Consider the following 20,355-nt stretch of genomic DNA (forward strand, 5'->3'; position numbering starts at 1 on the left):
CAAAATAAAAACGACTTATTTATAGAAAAATATCTTTTGTATCTAGATTTAGAACTTATTTTTATATTTTTATCCCCAAAAATGACTTTAGATTGACTTTTGCATATAGGGTGCAAATTTGAAATTTTCAAACAGGTGCTAAATAACAGTGACCTTGACCTATTTTTATTTCGAAATTTCAATTTTTTTTTTCAATTCGATACAAGTAACATCTAAAGATGTTTTTTAAATCTTAACTTTAATAATTTGTCGAAAACAAAATGTGTTTATTACGTCTTTAAATAGTAAGGTGTTCGTCAATTTCTAGGTAAATATCAAATTTCAGTTATTGGGTATAAAATAGTATATATTATCATTTGTTTCGAAATATGTGTAAGATCAACGTTAAACTTGGTTGAATATAAAGCTCTGTGTATAGCTTTGCTTTACAAAAGTCAAATTTATTGCAAACAGAGAAAAAGGGGGGTTAAAGTTATGAAAACAAAACGTCTATTAGAAACAGGTAAACTACGGCATCCTACACATACAGATGACTAAATGAGCAGAAATTGACCATAATGTTTACAAGTTTTCAAAAAATTATTAAGGAACAGTGTCATGTACAACATCGATGTATATTACAAAAAGATGCAAACACAAAATGCGTGAAATACCATGGGGACATTAAAATCTTGAAGACATGGTGACATAAGTATGACAGAAGACAAACAAGAAAGACGAGAGAAAGAACAAGCACATAAAGAAAATTATGATCGAAGGTTATATTAGCTACAATGATATACGGTCTCCTGTTAGTTTGAAAGCCTTCCAACCACGTCAAGGTCAGAGACCAAATGGCAGGGTGTTTTTTTTTATTATTACATGTCTTTCTCCACAAGATAGATTAAAACATTACGGACTGCTTACACTTTTTATTCTATATGTTCCAATGATTGGTAAGGTAACAACAGATAATTGAAATCTTATACATCGTCATCTTCGTCGTCATCAATGTTTCTAACTGTAACCAGATGAGTATTTACATTATGACAAATGTCATTTGCCTGACATGGGCATAAATCTGTACACGATAGATTTTGTTCGAAGCAAATGCAGCCCTTTTAACACACTGATTTCCCCTAACAAGTGCAAACTAAATCTTGCAGAAATTCGGATGACATCTGACCTTTGAAATAGACAGGAACAAGTCCGTTCTTCTTTTCCCATCCGAACTCCAGAGGAGAATGATGGGGTAATTTTGCTATATGGGAAGACATCCAAATATATGTCTGTAGTGAAGCTCTTAGTACATGTTGTTTAAAGGTAGTTTCACAAGGAGGAAGTTTGGCAAGGGAGGATTTTACCCTCAATTTGTTTAGGTCACTATAATCAGTTTTGAGTTTTGACTTGATATCATACAACCTAACAACAAGATTTCGAGCTGCAACTATAGATTCATCGATGTCACAATTCGAAAGGTTTGACAAATCGGAGAAATCATCTGGGTTGTCCTTCAAGACTTTAAAAACAGTGCGCTTACTGATCCCGTTGTATCGCATCCTGTTACAGCATGTGCAGCTGGTAGAATGTTACACATGATAGACCCAAGACTTTTACATATTTCATGGACAGGTATATAGCGGCGCAAATCTTGTGTGCAAGTTATAGTGCCTGTTTGAAACCATACCTCATGTGTATGCTGCATGGAGGGGAAGTAATGAACGCATAAAATCAGTACATCTGTATCTGGTGACTTCATTATTATCCTTCCCTTGATTCCTTTTACACCAAACACTTTGTCTGCATGAATAGAATGTAAAATCATGCGAGTATCCGCTTCCTCGTGTGTACAAAGCAATTCATCAAATCTGAAACCTCCTTCTGAGCATATTTTAGTAACAGAAATAGGGTCAGTGGAAGTGCCACCTCTAGATAAATGACTTCCCCGTGTGTCATTAAAACGGTTGGTCTATCGTGATGCTGAACAATCGATTCGCCAAGAAATCTAATTAAGGCCTGCTTGTTTTCACCTACTCCAAGAAACTTTTTCCAGTCGGGAATTTGACGACCGTCTATGACCTGAAACACTTTAAATGACGAACAAGAACTTGATCTTCGGTCACGTTCCGCTGATTTTATTGACTGTTCTAAATCATATCTATCGAAAACGTCGACGAGACAACCTGTACTTTTCAAACAAAACAATTGGGATTGGATCATAAAGTCTAGTGCCAAATCACCAAAGGTTTTTAATTTTTTCACTTGCAGAGATTGAATCAAAGCCATACCGTCTCGTATTAATACAGTAGAAAATTTATCGGAATGTTCCAAAGACTTCACACTTGAAACTAAAGCTTCAAGTTGATGGCCAAGATCGGCTTAGCATGTTTTCCTCATAGTTCCATCATCATAAAAAAGTGATGTTGGTATTGGCCCGATAGGAAATGACAAGGCTTTTTCCACAGTGACGTCATCCCGACTATTTGCAAGCACTAATGCCCGACGAAAGACCAACTCAGAATTGATGTGACCTTCAATAATTTCACCTGACCTACATTTCAGTTTTGTCTTTTTGGTAAGATCTTCGAACGTCTTTAACTTTGAACGAGTAATTGGACCATAAAAATTACCATGTTGGTCGTCTGCAAGAGCGCCGTCAATAAATGATTTTGCCATTTTCGCACCCTCTTGTGCTGCATTGATTAATGATGATTCGATATCTCTTGGTGCATGCATTCCTGTCGAGATGTTGATTAGGGGTTTTGGATGCAGTGCGACGTCAAAGGGATCTGTCATTCTTTGCTGCAAATGATCTAAGAGAAGTTTTAGATGATCATCGTCTCTTTTCATAGATGTTGGTTTTGCCTCTTCATGGGACAGTTGCTCCGCAACAGCAGTGAAATCAGATCTTTTTCTCATTTCAGAACTGAAATCGGCTAGAATGTGGCGTGTAAGGGACCACCTTATCAAAGCAGGTTTCTGTCTTGTGATATTAACAATATCACCACATCCTTTGGAGTCCTTTATGACAGTCTTTTCTGTTGCCATGTCACTCCATATCCCATTGAAGGCACTTGGCTTCTGTCGAATAGAAAAAGCTATCGATGTAAACGCTGGCAAAACATCTGGAGGTAAATTGAACATATCTTGTATATAAACTGGCAACCATCTAGAATAGTTCACCCTGTTTGTGACAAAAATGAAAGGCACCATAGCCGACACTGACGACAAATGTAAACTCCCTTGTCCTTCTCTTTCGGATCGAATGTTTTCAACATTATTTCGACTGTCGTTAGAAACATGTCCAAAATTTAAATGTTGATGATACATTGCAACCCCATTGTCTAAAGTCTTTCAAGAGAGGAAGCATGTGACGTTCAATGTCAGCCATTGCAGAATTAACCGATGATAAGACTTCTGGATTTGAATTGAAGTTAGAAGCTATGTACGACAATGAAGACCAAAAAGTGATAGGAAATGACTTAATAACGTCTTTTTCGACGCACCATTTGAAGAAAGCAGACAATAATGATACATACAAAGCTTCAAATGCCAAAGTCAAAGCTCTTACGGCTTGATTAAACTCTTTTCCATTCAACATCTGGTCTTCTGTTCCAGAAGCATAAATCGAAGAATCAACTAACAAATCTTTTAAACCTCCATCACCCCATAACTTTCCAATAGCTGCAATGAAGCAGGATAGTGTATGGAAACCACCTAGGCGTATTATGTGATTTCGGAATGTCTCTGGCATAGTCCATGCGACTTACTTTGCTATGGAGTATAGTTGTTGGTCAAATGTTTGAACTGAATACTTTTGGCCCATGGCTACTGTCAGATCAACACACTTTCGCATGGTAGTGTATACCGTTGCCATATCATTTGGCTTAGAATCGATAATGGGTGTATAGGACACTATCGAGAAATGGGGTTTGACATTCGACAAACAGCTGTTATAGCCGGTCCAAAACGGTATTTTCTGAGGCACGTCTAGATCTGTTGGGAATAAAACAGGAATGTCTAAATTCTTTCTAGAGATCGACCGTATTTGAACCCAAAGCATTTCTGATTGGATAGTTTGCTTGCACAGTCAGTTATGTTGCCGTATACATTTTTATTTCTACGAGGCGTTTCTCTTGTTTTTGGTTTAACAAACGGAATACAAGCGGACAGAGAGAAAGCACTGTCATCGATCTGTATTGACCTTTCTTTGGTTCTTTTTATTTTTGACTGATCTATGTTTGGTTCTTCGTTATAATGTCGAATTTTGAAAACAGCCCTTGCCATTGAATGGAATGTGTCTTTTCCATCTATGGTTTCCGTGTTAATATCGATATTATCAGCACCTTCCTGAATCAAACCTCCGCCATCTGGAATAGGAATTATTCCATCCGGAACGTAAACACCGTTAGTGATTTTTTCTATTTCATGATTGGCAGTGCTGGTTAGGTATCGTCTGATCTCTCCGTATGAAGCACAGAAACCATGAGAATATAAGGTCTCTATGAGATGTTTCGATCCAAAATCGTGGTGTAACTGCACAGCAAGACCAAGGTGGAACGGAGTAAAAGTATCCTTGGAAACCGACACAATACACTCAGTTATACCCATCACCTTTCTTATTTTGTCAAACGGAACAACATATGGTTCAGACGCGTCCTTAAATGACTTGTTGTCCATCAGCCGACAGACAAATTTTGTAAGCGATGAAGGCATCCGCTCCATAGATACGGCTATGGACGCCTCGTTTGGAGTTGGGTAGTCATCGGTAGGAACGGTTAAATTTTCGATGTCACGTCTAAGGATTTTAGCCGCAGAATGTAATATTTGATCATCGCTGATATTGTCGAACACTTGCAATACTTCCTGTTCAATTTCAGATGTGTTTAACTTTGATTTCAACTTTCCCGCGGCTGCAACAACGTTGCCTATTGATACGTTGCTGCTAAATACAAAGTTTGACTTCCCTTGACCGCGCTGTGGTTGCGCAATAATTGCCTTGTCGTAATACCTTTCCAGTTTATCTTGTAGTTTGGTTACAGGGTATGTCTTTGGCAGTTGATCAAAAAGATGAGAAATATATATTTGCAATATTTGCGACATGGGGAATGCCTTTTTACTAACAAATAAATCTTCGTGTACATCTGAAATTAGCAACCGAAAAGTGGTGTCGTGGTCTAGTATAGAACTAGCAATGTTTGAGCTTTCAGACTTAGCTTTACTTAACAAATATTTGGTAATACAACCTTTATGATAGACTGCATTGTCAAAAAATGCTTTGTCATCCATCATTTGAAGCATTCTTAGGTCATTCTTTTCAAATGCTGATCTTCTTAAATTATCCTTTTTGTCATTTGACTCTACTTTGCGGAGCTTCCTGTCTTTTTTGAATGTTTTATTTTCACCAAAAAAAAAACATCCCAATTTAAAACTTGGCAAATAGATTGAACCTGCATGTTTGGCATATATGTTTGAACTGCTGCAGGGGTTTGCTCGGGCGTACCTAATGACGATTCAGCTTTAAAATAACTGCAGTTGTGTCTGCTAGTGTAGGATTTATAGCACGAACGGTGGTATAATATTTTGTAATTATCAGCACGAAGATGATCTAGGTCTGAAACATCATGCAATATCCTAAAATATACATGATCTTTCCGTGCACCCATAGTATCAATAAAGCTATTTTTGCTAATTCCTCGCATGTTAATGAGCAATTCAGAAGCAGAACCCTGACATATAATACACTGATCCCATTGTATTTCATTCCTACTACGTTTCGGACTTGATGGACATAGTTTAACAGGACTGTGAATGTGTGCCATATTATACAATTCTAACAAAACTATGAATTCAATAAAACAACTAAAGTGTTTTTCCTCAAATAAACAACGAACTTCAACCATATTCCGGGTCTGAAACGTGACCAAAGGATTTAATTTGTATGTTACAATTATAACAAAACTATGAATTCAATACAACAACTAAAGTTTTCCAACAAAAAATATTTCCTCAAATAAAACAAAAAACTTCAGCCATATTCCGGGTCTGAAACGTGACCGATGGATTTGATTTGTGTATTACAATTATAACAAAACTATCACTTCAATAAATAAATTAAAGTTATAAAAACCAACAAAAAAAATATTTCATCAAACAAAACAACGAACTTCAAATTTATTGGACTATTCAAAACATAAAAATTAATCATACAACAAGCATAAATGTGAAACGAAGTGAGTGACAATTGTCCTAATTAATGACCTGGTTGTGTGAACTACAAAACGATTCACGACACGAGGTAATGCGTGTTTGAATCAAGGCAGAAATTTGGACTAAATTTATGTTTTAAATTTCTATTTTCTTTGCATCGATTAACATTACACGAAAGATATTTGGCGCAAATGTGAACCCTGTCTTATTGCTTCAATCCGAATAAAAGTGATAGTAACACGTAATAAAATTGCTTTCGTTGAAAATGTTGTTAATTTCAGCTATAAAAATAGACCTACTAAAATCATGAAATACTTATACTTAAATTATATAAATATTTTTTAGCTTTCTTTATATGAATAATTTGATATTTAAGCTAAATGATAAGTACAATTTGAACAAAAAAAACTAAGAGGAATAATTTTATTTTTTGTGTTGAAGATGACCTGTACTGTACAGTATCTTTGGGTACAATAGGAAACAACGAAATTTTGAAAAACGTGACCACGGCAGCATACGACGACATTCATGATTGGAAAATATAATGATTTTTCAACAGTTTGCATCTAAATTTAGCCCTATGTTCTCCGTTAACTTAAACTCGTTAACTAAACGTCTTTTTCGATACTGGGCACCCTACTACATGTGAATAAGTCAAACACGTATAGAAATATAATTAAAGAACTGTGAAAAAAATTCCTTATGTTCCCCTTCTGACAGTTCAGATATGTATACCTTCCCGCAAGTGGTATTTTTACAAATACTCCTACTTAACTTGATACTTGTTTTTCAATTTTGAGGTCTACAAAATCATTTGCAAATGATTCCCCGTCTATATATTTATTAGTCAATAATCAAACCTAAGGTTTCTCTTTTTCTAGTAGTAACAAGTCAATTTAAGAGGCTGAATACTTTGAATTGTGCTTGACATACCCGTGATCTTTGACACGATAATGTTTAGTATTGCTGTGCCTGTATTATAGTAGATTTACTTGCATGTCTATCCGGTCTCAAATCAATCTTGGCCAAGTGAATCCGGTCAATAATAACAATTTATAAAAGTAAAAAATTATAGGTCAGGTACGGCTTTAAACACGGAGCCTTGGCTCACACCGAACAAAAAGCTATAAAGGGCCCCAAAATAACAAGTGTAAAACCATTCAAACGGTAAAACCAACGGTCTACTCTATATAATAAAAACGAGAAACGAGAAACATGTATAAACTACATAAACGAACGACATATTGGCTATACTTTTTGGAGCTTTTGGATTATAGCTCTTCATCTTTTATATAAGCTTTGGATTTCAAATAGTTTGGCCACCAGCATCACTGAAGAGACATGTATTGTCGAAATGCGCATCTGGGGCAGGGAATTTGGGACCGTTAATGTTATTACTACCACTGGGTCGATGCTTCTGCTTGTGGACTGTTCCGAGGGTATCACAAGCCCAGTAGCCAGTACTTCGGTACTGGCATGAAAATACTGGTTTTTTTGTGTTATTAAAATTTGCTGTTACAAAATGTTAGAAATTATTATAAATTAAGGAATTATCTCCCTCGTGCAAAGCTCTGATTCCTTTCACGGATTTGGCTATACCTTTTGGACCTTTTGGATTATAGCTCTTCATGTTTTATATAAACTTTGGATTTCAAATAATGGCCACATGCATCACTGAAGACACATGTATTGTCGAAATGCACATCTGGTTAAGGAAAATTGGGATCGTTAATATTATTGTGTAGATATACGCACCTGGCTTTTTGAAAAGGTCTACCGATAAATATGTTTAACAAAATTGTTTTTTTTTATCTAAACTGTCTTTATATCAATTTAATATAGTTCTTCAAACACCACTAAGTTGTCTTCATACAAATAGTAACATGTTTATTACAAAATAATTCTTGTATGATTTGCATATTAGTGAATACGTTGATATGATTGATCGAGAGGACTTCCGGTAGGTGATCTTGACGTTGTTTATATTTCAATAGACGACGTTGACCGAACTTCTTTTCGTAACCAATGGAAACAAGATGGCGGCGATAATTACACCGACGCGGACAAAATTTATTTTCACTGCAAGTTAATCGTTAAATCAAATAATAAACACAAAAACATTCGTTTGAATGATAATACGAGTTTTTGCAGTTTATGTTTTATCAGATAGCAAATTAAAATGAGTAAATATTTTTGAGTTAACTAACAAATATATTCATGCGCCAGGCCTATTAAATGACACAAATATACAATTTACGTGTGATAGAGGTTACGAGTGTTGAAAAAATAATCCTTATCTCCATTTTTAAAGAATTATAAGGATTAAACGCCTTTCAAAAGGAATTTATTGGTGTAAAAACTGGACCAAGTAACTCACAAACATATCATAAAAGTCATATGGACTTTTATTAGTTTTCTAGTTAATTGGTCTAGTTGATACACCAATACATTCTACGTTCATTTAAAAAGGCATTTAATCCTATATACTGTGAACATATTATAAAAATATACGTCACTTGCTAATTATAATATTTTTTTGACTTTTTAAAAAATGTTCAATTATCTATTTGTGTGTTTAAGAGCGTATAACTAAAGAATATTGAATTCTACATATTGGGCTGCTCCACAAATTTTTAGTGCATCTTTGGTAGTATAGAAGTAAATAACTCTTAGATGACGTTTATAATCGAATAAAAAACAATATTAAACTATAATCTCGAGATGGTAAAAAAGGCTGTAAGAATTATATAAATCTAAAATGGTGAAAATACTTTTTAACCGGAAAAAAGCAATAACAATAAGTTAATTAACACGTCCTAAGTTCAAAGAGCATTTGGACATCTTTTGATATCAATATTAATTTTCCTTCGTCATCTTAACAAGATGTACACATGAATGAAATAAAAAAAACAATAGACATACATTTATCTAATTTTTCAATCTGATATAGAAGGAAAATTACTTTATGTGTGAGAGATGCATGTATGATGCCATTTAAAAAAAAACGAGTGGACACTGACTTAGTTCACTTAAATAGTCAGACTCATACTGTAAGTAAAAATATAAAACAACACGTTTAATAATTTATTGCGTCCGAAGCAACATATATATGTGAGAAACTATGTGAGAGACAAGTATATCAAAGTGTGAGAGACAGATAAAACAAAAGGCGTATTCGAACATAAGTCGTAATCAAACCAGCAACGCCAAGGCAAAAAAGGAAACCGACCAAAGACAAAAAAAGAGTTTAAAACACAACGCAGAAAACAAATACAGAGCTTCACGAATTAAGCCAAAAAACGGAACATAATTTCGAATTGTGCCCATTGTGTTGCTCATATATATCCAAGTTAGGTGGAGAGATTTATTTTGGGGAAGCAAATCCGAGCAAAAGTGAATGGAATTGCGCAATTTGAAATAAAATTGAAACTTAAGTTACAAACCAGAATTTTTGTTAGTTTACAGTGACCTTGAACATTGAACTATTGACCCAAAAATTATGCGCTTCTTAAATATATAATTTCCATCTGTATATATTTCGTTTGAATCAAGAAACGAATAAGCAAATACTCATCCTGACATCATGTGTTTCTGACACACAGACGGATATAAGGACATATTGACAAATAAAACGCTGATTTTATGATCCCAAAGTATTTCATGAGGCATAAAAAGGCATTTCTTATATAAAATTCTGCCATTTTTTTTTAAGTTTTACTCTTTCCAAAGTTCCTTCGTCTTTTGAGTATTATTCCTTGTTTTCGAAGAATGTGCTATATATTTCTTGTCAATATCATGAATTTTAAGCGACTGTCATACAAGTGAGAGGTTTAGCTAACTCTAAAACCAGATTTAATCCACCATATTCTACATAAGGAAATGTCTATACCAAAGCAGAAATATGACAGTTCTTTTCCATGGTTTCCCTTTGAATTTTTCTTGAAGTTCGATATTTATGTTGATTTACTTTTTAGTCTTTTTATAATATATTGTACAATCTAAATCGAGTAGACCTGTTTTTAGCTTGAAAATGATTTTTCCTCAAAAGTAAAATCCAGATATATAAAGATGACAGCAATATCAGGTGATGACTTAATACCCACTACCTCCATGAAAGTATATCTTCATTGATTTTGGAGATAGATTATTCACTTTTGCACATTAGCTCTTTCAGTAATCAAAAAGTTACATAACCTCAACTTTTAAATTTGAGATTTGAGTATTCCTGATAACTTTTAACAAGAATATTGCTGCGGACGTATATCATTTATAATGTGTTTAAACACTGATTCATCAAATTGGTTAGGTATTCGAACTAGCGCTATTTCTTAAAAACGCATACGCTATATCATATTTATAAAAATAAACACATGTTAAACTTTTCATACACATGCAAATGCTCAATTTTATGTATAACATGATCACACCAACCAGCAAATAGTACACACCTACACATATCACTTGTATTGTACAAACTGTTCATGTTCTTCATATGTTAATTGTGTCATCTGCTATAATGTTCAACTTACCAAGAAATTGTTTTGCGTCTGTAACAACTTGTGCTCCGTGATCACACAAAGCTACAAACATTGTAAAGATAGTTGATATATTGATAAATAAAAGCAGAAAGTGTCTTTAAATTGGAGAAAAATAAATAAGCAAATCTTTGTTTAATGAGACGATGAAGTCCATTTTCCAATTGAGCTTCGGAATAGCAATGTTAAGCGATGGAAAATCAAAGTGTTGAAGATTAAAATATTTTTGAGTAGATAATTATAGTAGACGAGTGACATTAACTATAAATGTTGTTCTAATGCAACAATCTAACATACGGCTAAATCATATACTATAATAAGTGATATAAGTTGATATGAAAAATAGACCGTACAAAATGTTATGAACAAGTGTTAAAAACATGGGTTAAAATAATGTGACTAAAATTCAGATCAATCTCCATGATCTCGACTAATCTGCTCATATGCATATGCATGAGAATAACGAAATCAGAGATTTACATGTTATTGTTAACGTAATGAAATAGGTATATTCTGGTAAATTTAAAGCGATTTCTATTTTTAGCGCTATTTGAATATGTCTATTATGCAACAAATCCCTTCACGTATAACCTCCAAATGTGGAAATCGAAATTGCTCATTATAATTTTGGGACAAGATGATTCCTACATTTTTGCTATATCATATAAAGAAAGAGAGAGAGAGAGAGAGAGAGAGAGAGAGAGAGAGAGAGAGAGAGAGAGAGAGAGAGAGAGAGAGAGAGAGAGAGAGAGAGAGAGAGATTTCCATTTTAGCGCTATTTGAATATGTCTATTATGCAACAAATCCCTTCACGTATAACCTCCAAATGTGGAAATCGAAATTGCTCATTATAATTTTGGGACAAGATGATTCCTACATTTTTGCTATATCATATAAAGAAAGAGAGAGAGAGAGAGAGAGAGAGAGAGAGAGGGAGAGAGAGAGCAACGAGGTCTATGACAACTATTTTCCAATCGTTTGATGTGTATCAGCTTTTGGATTTGTCATTTGATAATAGACTTTCTGTTTTGAATTTTCACTTGGACTTCGGTAATTCATGTTTATTTTTTGTAAAAATATATGAGTTTTAAGTTCTCTTGTCTTTTCTCGCTTATCTTTGAAATTCATGGTTTCTTTTCTTTGATTGAAAGTAGAGATACTATAATAAGGAATCAGTCTCAAACCCTAGTCGAAGAAAAACAGATGACAGAATGACTAATGCGAAAAAGTAGAACAGACAAACAAATATTCTTAAAACATTATACAAAACTGTGTTAACAGTACATAAACCAGTATGATGATTACAGTTGTTCGTGAAAGGTATTCAATCTTAATTAATCTGAAATATTAATTTATAGTCATATTTAATAAAACAACTAACAAAATACTAGTATATAACAATAGGCTAACATTAAAAGGAATTCGCCGGATTTGATATTGAAAAGCGCAATGTACAGACAGTTTTCATTTGAAAATTGATCGAGAATAATCTTCGTAACATGTCTTTCCACTTCGGAAAACTCTGTTTTATAAACTATTCCTCTTTTGTTCCTTAAAGTTCCTTTATTATCTGTTTTAAATATGATTGATCATTATCTGCCTAAATTAGAAATAGTATCAAGCAAAAAAAAAACACAAAATGATCCCAATTAACAGATGGTGGTGGGGTTTTCTTTTTTGCATATATACAAAAGCTTCATTTCTAAGTTGCATCTGGACCTACATCATATAAATTGCAGTTGAAAATGATGAAAAAAATCACTGGGTCTATAAACAATAAATCTACTTTTATTTTTTACATACAAATATTCAAATTGAAAAAAAACATTTAGATTTGATTGAAATTTTATCATTTTTAGTAATTTTAAAGAAATGCATGAAAATGTGGTATGATTGCCAATGAGACAACTGTCCACACGAGACCAAAATGACACAGACATTAACAACTAAAGGTTCACCGTACGGCCTTCAACAATGAGCAAAGCCCATACCGCATAGTCAGCAGTTTGCACTTGATTTGAAATCATGGTAATTACGTTATAAAAGGACAAGATCATTTGTAGGGAACAAATACAATACAAGAACCAGAAAGTGGCATTTTGTGTAATTCTAACTTTTGGAGGAATGTTCAGTTTGACCTTTGACCTTGATTTAACGAAAATTACATCGTACGAATTATTGAAGACCGGGCAAAAAAGACAGTAAAGATAATAAGCTTTCGAATGATTTATTTTATAGCCGTACATTAGATGGGTGCATTAAAGTCGTTAACTAAGCGGGATTTTTTTAAATTATCACTCGCGTTCTGAAGAAAGCATATCTGATTTACACCGCTGGTTGAATAAACCTCATCACATACAGTAGAAAGAATTATGGTAAGAACATCTCGATACCTGGTTATGTGTCATTCTTTGTCAGGATTTTTTTTTTAGGTTAAGGTATTTATTAAAAATATGGTAGATGATTATAAACTTTTAAAAGTTTAAGTTAACACCGAAGAAAGGACGGATTGATGATTTCCTAAAATCTCCTCCCCCGTGAATAATGTTCAGGTATATGTTTGATTAATTATTTTGCTGTAAGGTCAAGTTCTTTACTGTGACATTCCAAGTGAACTGTTTGCACATGAAAACAATATTGTTATAGGTTTTGTCTTCTGGAACAACTGCATATTTATCATGAAAGAATGATTTTAGCGTTCAATGTTTCGGACATATGAAGGAATCAGAAACCCGTTTAACTAATCAAGCTGTTTTTATTTTGTTCGCCAGATGCAAGAAGACACAATTTATTTCAGATAGACGACAATGATAGCCTTTTCTTCTTTTCCTCTGCCCAAGAAAATGTTTTATAAAAAATTAATGTACTTAAATTTTCAGAGTACGAAGTGAGATTACATCTTTTACAAGAATAAAAACCACGAAACACCAATGTGATGCGATCTCAGGCAGTAAAACTGTCCTATTTTCCTAGTTATATCGATATTCATTTTAACAAACATTTAACAACTCAACAGTTTTTCTAAATTCTATATATAGTTGAGTTCTCCAATTGGAGGCGCATAAATGAACCGGGAAATTCGAATCAAAACAGTTAGAAGGCCAAATCAAATACGAAGTTGGGGATATTTAAAAACCGACGATTCCAAAAAGGGGTGCAATACAAAGCTGAGGCAATGCATACAATATAAGACATTGAAACCTATCTAATCGACAATATTGACTACGACCACTTTCTAAGTATTGATCAATTGATCAATGATTAATACAGTATACTTCTTCCATTATACCATGCAACCTGTTAAAATCATCAACGTTTTTAGAAGTAGCAATTGTGTTAGTCATGGAGGTCACTGTAGGTGTAGTACAACCAAATCATAGTACGTCACATTCGGTGACAAAGTGTCGAAAAAATGTTCTTTTGAGTTTGACAGGTAGAAATTAGTCATATATATTATTACAGTAAGAATTCTGAGTCATAAACAAACATACTGGGTGTTTCAAAGATTTTTTTTTTCTTATTTGGTGTTTCTATAGAATATTTTCGAAGCTTGATGTTATGTTGGTACTAAAGCTTGTACACAGTTAAAACTAGATGTGTCAAAGCGACACGAATGGCCCCGTCTCCAAAAGTTAAAAAATCGGCAATTTCAATGACACATGTGGACACAAACATGATGGTAGTCTCATATATAAAAACTATAGACTCTAAAGAGCTTGTGTCGCTCACCTTGGTATATGTGAATATTCAACAAAGGACACAGATGGATTTATGCCAAAATTGTGTTTTGGTGATGGTGATGTGCTTGTAGATCTTACTTTACTAATAATTCTTGCTGATTACAATTATCTCTCTCTATAATGAACTTTGCCCAGTAGTTTCAGTGGAAAATGTTAGTGAAAATTTCCAAATTTTATGAAAAATTTTAACAATTGACTACAAAGGGCAATAAATCCTTAGGGGGTCAATTGACCATTTTGATCATGTTGACTAATTTTTAGGTCTTACTTTGCTGTACATTATTGCTGTTACAGTTTATCTCTATCTATAATAATATTCAAGATAATACCCTTTGGTCCAGGTGAGCTAAAAATCAGCTCAAAATATGGATATGTGTATAGAAAAATGTCCGTATAACTGTCATTTCAACAATTTTCAAAATTGTAAACCTATTATTTTTAGAAAATATTGACGGAGAGGAACGAAACTTAAACTTGATCTATAGCTCATCATGGATAGCTAACATACAAAAAATCAGCCCAATATCTGAAAGCATTTAGAAAAAAGGTCCGTATAACTGTAATTTACAAAAATTTATCAAAGTCCAAAGTCCGACATTACAGTAAAAATTAGCCGAGCGGAACGAAACTTAAACTTAATCTGTTACTCATCATGAATAGCTCACAAACCAAAAATCAGCCCAATATCTGAATGCGTTTAGAAAAAAAGGCTGTATAATTGTGATTTCCGACAATTTATCAAAGTCCAAAGCCCGTAATTTCGTCAAAAAGTTGCGGAGCAAAACAAAACTTAAACTTGATATGTAACTCATCTTGATAACTCACATGCCAAAAATCATCTCAATATCTGAAAGTGTTTATAGAAAAAAAGTCCGTATAACTATGATTTTCAACAATTTTTCAAAGTCCAAAGCCCGTAATTTTGACAAAAAATACCAGAGCGGAACGAAACTTAAACTTGATCTGTAACTCATCATATAAAACTTACATTCCAAATATCAGCCCATAATCTGAAGCGGTTTTGAAAAAAAACTCCGTATAATGGTTTGTTGCGGAATGACGGAATGACGGAATTACGGAATTTCGGAATGACGGACAAGGGTAAAACTATATGTCCCCGATCACTTAGTGGCGGGGCCATAAAAAAAAGAGGTGATCATTTGATTGTTAAACTTCCCGTGATGATTATTTTCTTAGCAACGAAATGTTATATGAAGTTTTGTCTACAGTACTTGAAAGGATAATACTTTACTCATGCCAAGTATTTCTTTATTTGAAACAAAGATAAATTCTGCAAAATTTTTGGAAAGGTTCAAGTTTAACAAAGACTAAAAGGGGAATCAGTAGTGGTATTAAACCAAATATTCTAAGTGCCCCCATCCCCCTTTAACCTTGTGTGTACTCTCATTTGTTAAAAAGTCAAGCTATTTAAGTGAAATATTACAAAAAATGAAACATTCTGAGTAGATTGAGACTCGACAGATATTTTTACTTTTAATAAGGTAAGTCTACTTTGATTTTTTCAAATTTTTATTTAATAGAATCTACTTATTTGTTTAGAATTTAAAAATAAACACATATTTATATCACTGTTATAAGTGCTTGAATTAAAGTAAGACTTAGTATAATCGTCATAATTGGTATACGCTTGTTTAATTACTTAAGTAGAAATGAAACAAATCTGATTTATTCGCTTTATCAGTTTCAACAAGGCCTGTTTGAACTTCTTACGGTTCATTGCCTGCTAAATCTTAAAAAAAACAATGATGTTTTAAATTAAGGCAACGATAATTTACTGCTGTTCAAAAACGGTGGCCACAATATAAAAAAATGAATAAGATTACATGTATACGTATTTATGTGTTATCAGCGCGCAATTCATGGAATTTGAGTGTTTCTGAAGAGGGCTGACTTAAAATCAAATGCTTAGAGTTCGACTAATTTCTAATGTGTTATAACATTTGCTGTATAATTGGAGTCTTTCTTAGTCGTAATCAGAAGCAAGTTTAGAATGTATGTCCGAACATTTTCTAATGTTTTTCTGTCAGTCCACATCATTGAAGTATACGTTTTGTTTAGCAATGCCAAATGGGACTGTACAAAACAATAGATATCGTACTGGAATACAAAGTTCGAAGACCACGACAGTGTGTCACTAATGAGGTTAAACAGTGTTGTTAACTATCGGTTAAAGTCCTATATTTTATTCAGTTTCTTTAAAAGATAGGAGTCAAATACCAAAGGGGTCTTCAAACTCAAAAGTCGAAAAAAAAATAACGCAATAACAAAAGACGGAAGAAAAAAAAAACAGTACACTAAACACAGCACAGAAACCTGAAGACCAAAAAATGGAAGTGCTCTCAGGGTCTCCGTACGGGTAACGAGAGCATGCTCCACATGTGGATCCCGTCGTGTTGCTAATGTGAGTTATTACTTTTATTACCTCAATTTGGAAATGTTCGCGCATACATTGAACTATATAAGCCTGTGGTTACTTAACTCTTGTCGGGGATAAAATAATTGTGCATGTTTTTTCTTTACAATTATTTGCTGGTATTTTACCTCAGCACCTTGATAACCTCAGAATGTATTGGTTCTTTTTTTTATATGGGAGCAATTTAAGATAATAATTGCTGTTTTGGCAACATGTGTAATTTAGAAGTACTGTTTCTTATTCATGTTATTCTTCAACATGATGTACCAGTATTACAGTTCAGTGCATTTGATACATCAAGATGAAGTGTTTTTCATAGAATAGTTGGAATAATAGTGTAACACATGTTTAACTATTGATCACAATCTAACACAGGTGCCAATACCAGCATTAAAGTTATAATGCACTGCACCCGACTCGCATTTCATTGCCGTAAATTAAAATAGATCGAATACAAAAGGTGATCGACAATACCAGAAGAGAGGATAATATAATAGATAGAATAACAAACTTATTAATTCTGATAAGACAGGCTTCATCGCAGGGAGATTCATTTTGGGTGTTTTTTTTCAAGACACATCAAGTATAACTGCCTAGATACAGCCAGAGTAGAGGTGAATTGAAGTAAATGTAAAAATTAAGAACATGACGATATATTTGACATTTTTTTTATAGTGGACCCAGGACCTTAAATTGAAAATTTACCAAGTACAAATAAAATTGAGAAAAGAAATGGGAAATGTGTCAAAGCGACAATAACCTGACGATAGAACAGACAACAGCCGAGGGCCACCAATGGGTCTTCAATGTAGCGATAAACTCCCGCATTCGGAGGCGTCCTTCAGCTGGCCCCTTAAAAAATATGTATACTTGTTCAGTGATAATGGACGTCATACTAAACTCCAAACTATACACAAGAAACTAAAATTATAAATCATACAAGAAAAAAAAAGGCCAGAGGCTCCTGAAAAAAATTGCGGCGGGGTTAAACATGTTTATGAGATCTCAACCCTCCCCATATACCTCTAGCCAATGAAGAAAAGTAAACGTATAACAATACACACATAAAAATTCAGTTGAAGAGAAGTCCGAGCATATCACTTATATCAATTGTATAAAAATTGATATAATTTTGAGATGGTAAAGTGTTTAGCTTTAAAATGGAATAAACTGGAATAAACTGTTGTCAAGTCAAATATTAAATATTTCAACAACATATTGACAAGAAACAAAAAATGGGTAGACGAAAAATACTAATTAGAACCAAAATCAAAAGGTCGTTCCGCAGAAAAATGGCAAATATTAAATAATCAAATAAAAATCAAAAGTTTGTTTTCTAGGTAATGTGGAAAGACCTAATTGCCAGAAAAAAATCAGTAGGTCTTTCCAAGAAAAAGTGGAAACGTGAAAATACCTAATTAATAGAGAAAAAATCGAAATGTCTTTCACCAGTAAAAGTGGAAAATACCTTATACTTGCAAAATTAAGGGTGTAAATAAAAAGAAAATATCTGGAAATAAAATATAAAACAATTATAAGACAAACAAACCTTCATGAAATATGAGGGCAACATCCACATACCCAGCTGAGGAAACATCAATAACGCCAGTCTGAATTATGATTTGCATATACGAATATAGCACAAAGTTGAATTTTTCATCCGTTTCCATTTTTTCAACCAATATGTCTACGTATAGGACTATACTTCCAAGAATGGCACATATAAATTGTATTCCTATCCCGTGTATATCTAGTTTCTGGTTAACTTTGTCAACATATGAGTTCAGAGTGTTGACTATCTCCTCGTCTCCACTCCCATCTTGGTTGCGCATCATAACTATTTTGAAAGGGCATCTCTTCTCTCCTTGAAAAGACAATTTTAAAAAGAAATATTTTGATGTACAGTGTTTTAACAAATATTTAACAAAAAATAACACTCTGCGTTTGTACAGGAATTGACACCCAAAACATGTAATTATTACTTCCTCATAATGCGCTTGTTTTTGTGGTATAAAACCACTAATTTGGCTTGGTCCAAAAGTAGATACAACAATGAAGTACAATTTGTTTTAACAAAATAGTTCCTATGCATCGCTGTAACTTTGTAAATAAGTAAAATGTTTGGGTAACTTTGGTTTCAAATGTAAGCTTAAGGACTTGACATCACTGTACAAGAATCTTTCATATAGGTTTCTTTTGAATAATAAAAAAGTATATGAAATTAAGATAAGACGGCATATCCGCCTTGTCGCTCAGATCAAGAGTAACTGGTTTTGTACATTTGTATTGCCTATAACTTTGAAGAACCAGTTCGCTCTGATGTCCAATTAAAGATATGTTTATCTTGTTTAGCACATGTTATGATACGGTAAAGTTTTGGCATGAAATAATTATCACTTTTTTTTCAAAAACTTAAGACAAAAAAAGCTATAAAATTGAGAGTGAAAATGGGGAATGTGTCAAAGAGACAGTTACAGCCAAACCTGAAACCAAATATTTGTATCTATAGAAAAATTTAGTAAAGATTTTAAGTAACTTGTGGCAACGGAACCTGACTTAATAATTTACCAGTTAATTTAGATTACGCTCATTGAAATCCAAACGTCAATAAATACATAGGCATAGCAAACGAGTTGTGATATATCAACATATGTGGATTACAAAGACAATAAAAATCAAAACCAAGGAGTAAACAAAGACTAACGAAACCAAAGGACATTTACATCAACAGTTATAAATAATAAATAAGAAACAACACGAACTCCACTAAAAACCGGAAGGGAAATCAGGTGCTCCGGAAGGGTAAGCATTTCCTTCACCATATACGGCACCCGTCGTGTTATTTCTTTCTTCAGTGCGGTAATGATGGAAGATTATTATGACTGAGGAAGAATATCAGATATGATTTCTGTCAAACTTTTGTCATAATGGCCAATAAGCTCATGATGGCGACCGTAAAATTTCTTGAGTGATGACTTTAAAATTTGATTGATTCAAAGCCCTTTCTTAGCAACTTTTGAGAAAGCAGTATTCCTCGTTTAACAAAATCAACGTACTTTGAGCTAGCTCTAGTTGACTATAGGAAAATTAAATTCATCGCGTTTGTCATTGGTACTTAACCTACCATCAGTAGTCATTTCGAGAAAAAGGTCTAAATATGAAGCAGATTTAACTGTGTCGGTAATACCTTTAATTTCAAGTTCACTTGGATATATTAAATGTAAGTGATAAAAGAGGATATAGCTATAGCAGCTAATAATGGCAAGTTTTAAAATATATTATATTTCAAAATGTAGGTCTCTCCTATCAGCTTTTTGTTTCTTCTCGGGTTGTATTTTGTAAAAGGTGAATGAGAAAAAAGAATATATTGATACAACGAGCATACTCAACCAATTAAGTGATATAAGTAATGGTAGTGTTAAAATCAATTCGAAAGTGATTTTTTTCCGTCTCAAGA

The 20,355-nt window shown here is 33.4% G+C and overlaps 2 protein-coding genes across 2 annotated transcripts in view; one reads left to right on the plus strand and one right to left on the minus strand.

Annotated features, from left to right (window-relative positions):
- Nucleotides 1-20,355, plus strand: part of LOC139502487 (dnaJ homolog subfamily C member 10-like) — a 380,520-nt gene that overhangs the window by 250,412 nt on the left and 109,753 nt on the right. The window lies entirely within an intron of this gene.
- The window catches only part of LOC139503280 (uncharacterized), a 29,817-nt gene continuing 19,453 nt past the window's right edge, over nt 9,992-20,355 (minus strand). Inside the window, exons 10-12 of the mRNA XM_071293042.1 lie at nt 18,448-18,762; nt 10,719-10,769; nt 9,992-10,056 (exon numbers count right to left, since the gene is read on the minus strand). Coding sequence (XP_071149143.1) covers nt 9,992-10,056; nt 10,719-10,769; nt 18,448-18,762 — 431 coding nt within the window. The remainder of the gene's footprint in view (nt 10,057-10,718; nt 10,770-18,447; nt 18,763-20,355) is intronic.

Source organism: Mytilus edulis, chromosome 14 (genome assembly GCF_963676685.1).
Source record: "Mytilus edulis chromosome 14, xbMytEdul2.2, whole genome shotgun sequence".
NCBI classification, from domain to species: Eukaryota; Metazoa; Mollusca; class Bivalvia; order Mytilida; family Mytilidae; genus Mytilus; species Mytilus edulis.